General features: G+C 32.0%; 1 protein-coding gene across 1 annotated transcript; it reads right to left on the reverse strand.

The window, feature by feature from the left end:
- On the reverse strand, positions 295 to 2633 carry LOC109349211. The gene is made up of 7 exons (XM_019589931.1): positions 2324 to 2633; positions 2146 to 2196; positions 1866 to 2054; positions 1634 to 1739; positions 1394 to 1435; positions 1247 to 1303; positions 295 to 960 (listed from the first exon to the last, which is right to left on the reverse strand). The coding sequence occupies exons 1-7, from the start codon at positions 2458 to 2460 to the stop codon at positions 511 to 513; spliced, it is 1032 nt and encodes a 343-aa protein (XP_019445476.1). The 5' UTR covers positions 2461 to 2633; the 3' UTR covers positions 295 to 510.

Raw genomic sequence — 9496 nt, forward strand, 5'->3', positions numbered from 1 at the left:
CACCGGCCCGAAAACTCTAAATCATCATCTCCTATATCCTCACCCAAGGGATTCCCCATGTTATATTTGGCCTTAACACGTGCCTAATTTATTGTAGTATATTACAAGTTACAATATATATTAACATAATTACTGTCTGTTCACACTTAGCATTCTGAAACAGCCTCAATCGCTGGTTTTTGAAGTTCAGTGTGATATAGCTAAATATTCACTGGGCGATTATATGCTATTAACCTTCTAAAACTGGAACATCATGAGCATATGTAGATATGACACACGCATGCATGAAATATGGAAGACTGAAGCTTCCTTCCATCCCTAGTACAAAATATAGTAGCATGGATTAGAAGCATCTGCAATTAAAAGGCTAAAAATAGTAACCTAAGATGAAAACCCAGTAGTTATTATCATATAACAATACTGATACTAATATTACTACAATGTTAGGACTTAATTTCCATGCATCATGTTTCAAATCAGCCTAATAGTCAATATCCATTGCTGATCTTGTTACTGGTGGAAATGATGTTGATGATGATAACCTGGCATGGAACTGCTACTCTCTCCCATATCCATCTCAGGCCTATATCCCTCTTCATCTAACTCTTCCTTTGCCACTTTTTCCATTCCCATTAATTCCAATGGCCTTTGACATTGTGGCAAAACATGTGGCTGTGTTGATTGCGGCGGCGGCACGACCGAGGGGAGCTTAGAGAGTAGTGCCTCAAGGCTGCTCATTGATGGAGTTATCTTCAGTGGCTGCATGTTGAAGTGGTCATATAGTTCAACTGGTGGTGCTGCAACGCTTCCTTGGAAATGCCACTGTTCTGGAACAGTGTATCCTTCCACTTTATAAGGGTATGCAGATGATGATGGATGTGGTAAAAGCACACCTGGGATGCTTTCAAGGTAACTGAACTTTTTTCTCAATAGCACCACATAGCTCAGGTCTTCAATCACCTTAAGTGCCATAGACATAGACAAAACAAAGTTGACATATGATATGAGTGAATATAATTATTCTTGCATTTATTTTTCACACCCTGAAAAAATATATGCTTATGAATGTGTATTGTGTGTGGTTAACAGTAATAGGCTTTTGCCAAATAGATTTTTTCTTACAAGAATTAATTTTACACTCACAAACTTAGTTTTTCATCCTGAACAAATCATAAAAATGTGTACTAATTGGTTTTATAGAGTTTTGCTTAAGTGTGTAAGAGAGAAGGGAGGAGAGAGAGAGAACCTTGTGAACTGCTCCTAACTGAACAACACCCTCTCTTACAGCAATAAGGGCTATGGTCTGCAACATTATACATATTTGAATTAAATAATAAAGAAAGGATATGTTGTTCTAAAGCTAAGGGGGCTGCACATATGAATTATAACATACCTTTATACCAGACTGGAACTGTGCTTCCCAAGTCCTAGGGTGCTGTAAAAAGAGTATAAATAATTAGGATACCGACAGAGTTTCTTTTTCTTTCTTTTGAGAAACATATATCAACATGAAATCATGAAAATTATTTTGTACATGAAATTCTCTTCAAGAGATTTTTAAACTTAACCTTGATTATTTAGCAAGAAAATTTGACATTTATTGCTCTCATAATGGGGTTTTTAATTTTCTCACCGAGTCTGCTGAATTGTGCCATGCTGACAAGAAGTTAATTTCTTGATCACTAGGTTCTTTGTATATCCACTTGTGACTGTGATCTGCAGCCACTTTTCCTATCAACCTTGTCAATGATATCTAGTTAATTTAATCTCTATGCTTAGAAAATCTCCCAAGAACAACATAGAGGGAATGTAATTGAAATGGATAAAATAAATTATTATAAGTTGATATATATAAAGATACACACCCTTCTCCATAGTTATAGATCTCATGTGACATCTTGAAAAATAGCTCTGGTTGCAGCCCTTGGTAGGGCTGGAATTGATCACAGTTCCCATAAACTGATGAGGTAGGACAATCACCAGTAGTAGTGTTAATTTCAGGTGCTACTCCTGAGGCTGTAAAGTTGCAGAAACCATCTTCCCACACCAATATCCTACATGCATATTAGTCTCAATTAATTATCAAAAATGATTTTTTTTTAAATATATTACAACACCATTGAAGTTAACACCGAAAAACATTACCAATTCCTTCTGTTTCCTCTTGATCTATCATAAGCCCCTTGACCTTCCCACCTATATTGTCAAAATGGAATAAAAATCAGCATATTATCCTAATTAACATGGAAATGTTTTTATATACTTATGTTATGACTAATTAGTCCATATATGCAAGTACATATGCCATTTTTTCTCTTCTTACTTGGGTGGTGGGTAGTTTCTAGGCAAGATCCTCCAAAAGACAGCATAGACCCATTGAGAATTTTCATGGATGCACAAGCTTCGGAGAGTGTGTTGAAGAAGATGGGTAACAGCCAATGGAGTTAGATGTTCTTCCATTATCAAATCTTCACAATCAATTATATCTGATCTCTTCTTTTCTTCCCTGCTTGCACCACCCTTCTCTTACCGAGCTATCTTTAATAGTGGGAACTGCAACATATATACTATACTCCTTTATATAAGCCCACCAACAAGGAAATGTAACATTTATACCCTTCTCACTTTCTTTCTCTCTCCATTTAGGTGGGGAAGTGAGGGGGTGAAAATGAAATAAATGAATCATATACTTTGTGGTTTTCAACTTACCCAAATAATTTTGTTGAGGTCCCACCTCTGTTAATATCCTTCAATATAATGATTAGAAGCTTGTATATAAATTGAAATACTTAACTTTGGATGTAATCCCTTAAAATTGATGTTCAAGGTGTTGGTCCAGCAGTGTAAGGTTCCGTTAGATCCCAAGATGAAATGACCAAAATGTTAAGGACTTGATTTCTGATAATGACATTTATTGGGAGGGACAATCACCAACCCTGAAATGAATTAGTTTCTTTCTTACTCATGCATGCACTGAAAGATATCCTTGATAGTACAAAAAAACAACTTATTCTAACACTACAAGGGTGCTACTTAATCCACATTCCAGCACACACGATCACAAGAACTGTAAAAGTCTTCTTGCCTTACAGTTCCAAATAATCGAAGTCAATTTCAGTTACGTTAAGCAACAAGAACCACATACCATCTAAGCTAAAAATTTATACAACAACTTATTTATATTGAAAACAACCAACCTCACCCAAATTTATGAATCACCAAATGACAAACATAATATAATGTTATATGTGTGGTTACAACAACTTATGAGTACGTAGGTAGCTCTATTTGTTGGATGTGACTCGTATCTTCCTAGCTTTATGATGAACTCTAATGCCCCTTCAAGTCTCCAACAGCATATATCTTACTATATATTTGATTTTCTATCGCTCGCCGTTCTGTTTTCTGACACTATTAGATATTTAATAGTAACTCATTATTCCACTCCCAGGCAAACTTCATAAACAACATCACGTACCATGTCACCACACCTCAAATTTTGGCAGCTTATAATTAATTTATACATCAGAGAGGTTTACTTTGTTTCCACTCATCTGCTACATGAGAGGAACAAGATAATGGTGCCATGATATCCTTTAGGTGAAAGCGAAATATCAAGATTATTCAATGACTGTTTAATAAACTGTTGCATCACAGTAGCGACTACTAAGTCAATTCTCTTGAATACACAGGTTTGGGATCATTTGAATTCTCATGGTAAGGTGGTTGGTTCTCTCACTTGTTGTTTTTAGGGTGGTGAACCTTTTTTGGGGTCGGCCTTTACCTTTTATGTATACTTCTTGTAATGTTTTCGGAGGACATTTTGGTTAATATTTGTTCTGCTTTTCTGATAAAAACTGTAGCAACTAGCAATAACTGAGTAGTAAATTAAACTCCTAAATGAGATGGAAAAAACTTTTCTTTTTTTTAATTTGGATTTTCTCTATTACTAGAGATCCGTTACCATGTTGAGATTATGACACATGGCAAAAATAAAAATTCAACAGTCCTCATTTTAACTCATTTTTTAATAAAATAAATTATAGTTACTGAAGAGGAGTTGCACTCTTCTTTTTTGCAATTAAAAGAATTTTTATTTATTTTTTAATAAAAAATAATATATAATCATATCTGTTAAATTTTTTTTGTCACATATTTTAATTATATCCCATACCCGAGAGGATCACCATGCTTATTTAGTGGCATTCGTGATGCCACAAGACACAAATTGTAATTATGTGTCACTGGAACTGAGGGTTGATGGGAATTTTTGTTGATATTAGGTACCAGAATTGAATTGTGATCATCATCGTACAACTAGTACAAAACGTTACATATATATATAACAATGTAATACCATTATTTTAAAATTAAAACCACTAGCTAAGTAGAATTATAATTAGTATTCCTAATCGTTTTTACCTTAAAAGCAGAAAGGCCATACTTTTTACTTTCAAAAACCAAAACAAGAGAAAGAGAAAGTGAACCGTAATTTCTTCCGGGTAAAAAAGTTGAATAAGTCTTAGATTCGAAATTGGTTATTGGTCGCACGATGCTAAAACATTATACATATATTCTTCCTCAACCTTTGTCGGTTGTTGCTCCATTGCTAGGGCAGGGAAGTCCTTTTTATTTTTATATTTTTTCTTTATAATTATTCCAATCATGCTATACCTCTTTACATCTTCTCCCAAAACCAAATTAAAACGTTGATGACAAAAGTTCTTATAGTGTTTTGAAGACTTTCTGAAATTAAATACTTGCTACTTAATCATAGATGTATTAAAGTTCATTAAAAGGAAAAATTATTTTAAGAAACAATAGTAAAATAAAACTATGACAATATTATCTATATTCATAAAAACGACATAGATTGAATAATTTCTATTTTAAGAAAAAAATATAAATTTAAGGTTTTATTTTGACATTTTTTATTTATTCCCGTGGTTGTGAGGGTAAGTTGTATATCTAATATTTTCAAACATTATTTGGTGAAAGTCTTGTATATTATGTCATTGTTCTTTTAAAGTTAAAAGCGTTAGTCCAAGTGTGACAAATAAACTAACAAAAGCAAGCTCACTCCAAATAGTAGATATATAGGTGAGAAGTTGGAAGAAGAATTTATGTCATGAAAATGTTTTTTTAAATATATTATACTCATTTAGATGATATTTTCACCTCAAACTATATTAATCATTAATTGTCTGCTTTACATACTTAATACACATAAATAATCATTAATGAAATATATAAGAAATAAAGTAACTTTAGATTAAAAAAAATTATATGATAAAATGTATCCTCTTACTTTATAGATAGAGAATTAATCTATTTCAAATTTGTGGTTGTTCCTCATAGCAAATATCGGTTTTAGGTATCGAAATTATTTTGGCCTAACACAATTTTTGAGGATCCATGAAGGCCTTACACCACTAGGTCAACTTCATATTGGTAGAAATAAATTGAAGTTAAACTAATCAAACTAAATTCTAAGAAAACATAATGTCAAAGCCACCTATGATACTTAAGGTTCAATTTCATGATCATGCTGTATTCTTCCATTGCTCTCAAATTTCCTTCATGTAGTTCAATAAAATTTTCTTTTACTTTTAGAAAGGAAAAACATTAAAAGAGAAACAAAGCCATACATAAAAGATACCAACTAAAATGCAACAGCATGTAATCATAATTAACCTGGTGAGTGGTGAACAACTAATATTTTTGCAACAGGTCAGGTGATATGATCAAATTAATACATAAAAAACATATTGAACAATACAATCCATATAAGCTTGAATTTTGAAGTCACTATCTCTCTCTCACACTGAATCTGTTTTCTTAATTTCTACCTGCTGCATTAGCATCTCTATTGAATCTGTAAGTTACATAATGACTAAAAGGAGAAGTTATTACTTTCATTTCCCACCTTCACTACTCTGACACCCCACATAAACCTGACACCCCATTATGCTTCTTCCCTCCTATCACTTTGACCATCCCATTTAACAACCAACCATTTAATCATTATTTAAATTACATTAACTCAACCATTTATTGCCTTCATTATTTTCTTGACAATGACACATGTTGCTATTTCTCTCTGATTTCCTAAACGGATTCTACCTCTATACAACGTACGTACAACATTGCTTTTGTGTCTGTCCACTCAGTGTGAGTGAGAGAAAATTAAATGAACTTGGCCCACACACATTTTACACATTTACATATAATATAAGCCATCTTTATTACAGGTAGCAAATGCATTGTTCAGTGTATGTATAAATATTGCTGAAAGCACACAGCTTTTACTAGTTAATCATGATTTTTAGTTGGTAGGACTATTATGAATACTAAATATATTTTACCAAGCATTTAATACATATAGAAAATGAGTGTTGATCTAATAGTAAGAATATTGTTGTCTTATGAAATAAGACTACAAACATTTATCCTTTTTCTGATTATATTAAGTTGGAGCTATACCTTTTCTAAAAGGTGGAAATTTATAGTATTTACTTTCATAAAAAAAATACTTCTTATCAATAAATTCATTTTACTTTAAAAAAGGTGAGAGAATATAATTAAACCATGAAAAATGTGTAACAAACATTTTCGCAGAAGGGTAATAAAAAAACACTGTCACGGAAACAAAAGCATGAGGGGATCCCCTTATCTTCAAATGATGGGAGTGATGAAAGATGTGCAACTACTAGCATTGAGATAAAAAGAGGGAAGTGATTAATGTTAAACTTTACTTTATATAAATGCATGATGTACGGTGGTAGGGCAGAGAAAGTTAGCAAGTATAGTAGATAGTTGGGGACAGGGTCAGAAAATGGTGATGTAAGCCAAAAGAAAGTGCTGGGGGCTACAAAACATTGAATGAATTTTTGATTATTTAATTGAATGTAGTGATGCTCTCTAGTGAACTCAATATATTGGTATTTGTTCTTTTTAGAAATCTCTCAAAAGGATTTAATATTCGGTGATGGATTGGGATAGAAGGAGTTTGGTATGGGAGAAAATAATGGCACAATAGACTTTGGTCAAGGAACATGTGTTGAAACTGAAATTATGCCTGGCCCATCCCTTTCTTCAATTAAAAGAAGTGGAATCTCTGACCTTCTATCCTTCCCAATGTCCATGCCCCATTTCATATTATTTAAATAAAAAAATTACTTGGATCGGCAGATAGAAGTAGAAGAAATAAAACATTTAATTAATTGGAAAAGTGACTATGATTTCTATAATGTGTCTTTAGAAACATATAAATCATTAATTAGCAGACAAAGAAACATAGTATCTAGTAATGCATACTTCTAAGCAGGCAAAGATCTTTCCTCAACCTCAAATTTTGTTGCAGAATATATTTTATTGAAGATATATATATTGGCATGGGAGAATAGAGTGTAATCAGTTCCCAGAGTCAATTCAATTTATCAAGCCATGAGGAAAATGTATTCCAACCCTTTCTCAATATTATATGCACTTTCCTCCTTTTATTCCATGAAATCTTATGATTCTTTCTTTGAATAGAGGAGTATAAATAGATATTGTTTTGGAATGCTTGGTGATATTATAGGTTATAGTTAGTAGATAGGTTTAGATTCCCCCGGGCCCACTTTTTGTCTTAAAAGAAGTAGACACATAAACCTCACACCTCAGTTCATGGCATCGTAAGTAAAGGAAACCCTAATTGGCGATCCGTGATGTCTATTTTCTATCTATACATCTAAATTTCAGTGTTTTCTTGGAGTGATGGAATTTCATATCCCCTTAACTAACTCATTTGTTTTTGTCCTTAAATTCAATTAATAATATTTACAACTTTCTCACATTTCCCAACATTACCATATCCAGTATATTTTCTTATTTATGTATTAATCAGTTTGTTTATATTTGCTTTGGTCATCAAATCATACACAATCTTACACATGTATACTCAAATATGCACGTCTGCTATTCATGTAAGAACGATGCAACTAAGGTTCGCATTTTGGTATACATAACATTTTCTTTATTTATATGGAGTATAAGGTTTCTTGGTGGCATTAGGTCAAGAGATTAAGTTCAAATTGTGTTTTGAGGAAGGTCTGGAAATACATTTTTATCTGGTTTGTCAAATTCCGGGAATGGGATTGGACTAACCCGGTTGAGTATAACGATTTTTTTAATAAGGCAAAGTATATTGTTAGAAGTACTAGTTGTAGTAAAAATCAAAGAAATAATTACAAGCCAAATCCTGCATAGGAAAAATGAGTCCAATGATTAAGTTTTACTAAATAAGTATAAGAGACCAACAAGACATTGATCTAGTGGTATAAGGTTTTGCTAGATCTCCAAAAAATCACTTGTTGAGAGAGACAATCATGTACCTCAAAAGAAATTAATTTCTTACCCAAAAAGTGATGGAATATCATTAATAATATCAAAATAAATAAGTATAAGATATACTCTCTTATATGAGTATAATTTTTTTATAGGCAAAAATTAATATTATTAAAAGTATACTAAGGGTATAAGAAAAAAAATAATCCCTAAAAGAATATAATTAAGTTTCTCTATCCTTCATTTTGGTCAATATCAATTGAAGATTAATTCATTTGGAGGTATATGTATCATAAATTGAGTTTTGCTTCTATCACTAAAGTATGTTTATACATATGACTTTGATCAAACTTTTGATATCATGCTTCAGAAAATTGATCACTTACCAATTATGTTGATATTGTTGATCAAATTAAATGAGTGTATGAGATACCAATGATCTAGTTTTAAACATGATTTTTTCCATTTAATAATGTATAATATATTTTCCACCATTCATTTGTATCTCCTTTAATTAGAGGTCTATAATGGAGTGGAGTGCATACCAATTTGATATTTTGATCAACCAGGTTTAGTCACAGAAATAATAAAATCCCAAAATAGTCATTGAAAATTTTGTTCAGAAGACAATTTGATACCATAAAATAGTGTCACCTAATAGTCCCTGCTTCGATTCCATGATCCACATTATATGATTTTTAAAAATTGACTTCATCCAATTTAGTCCAAATTTTCTAAAATTAAATTGCCCCATAATGAAATTTTGGTGATCCAATTTGTCTCAACAAAGAAATCTTTAGGAACAATTTGCTGACTTTTTCGGGACCAAATTGTCCCTCAGAGAATATCATAAAGACCATTTGATTACTCAATTTTTTTCAGGAATCAAATTTGATCAAGCAAAAAATTTCATGGATCAAATTAAAATTTAACTAGTTGACAATGTAATGATGGCGTAAAAGAAATTTACATGGTAAATGCAATTTCTCAATATACAAATGCACTTTTTTTGTAAACGAAATGAAAAGTACTACAACATTTATATTTATATTTTAGAACTCACTACATTAATTGGGCTTTACACCGGAGAGTTAGTCCCATAAATTTGTGGATGTTTTTGGCTCAGATATGATTACCATCTGTACGATGATACTTGTGGGAAACAAAA

Source organism: Lupinus angustifolius, chromosome LG06, assembly GCF_001865875.1.
Source record: "Lupinus angustifolius cultivar Tanjil chromosome LG06, LupAngTanjil_v1.0, whole genome shotgun sequence".
NCBI classification, from domain to species: Eukaryota; Viridiplantae; Streptophyta; class Magnoliopsida; order Fabales; family Fabaceae; genus Lupinus; species Lupinus angustifolius.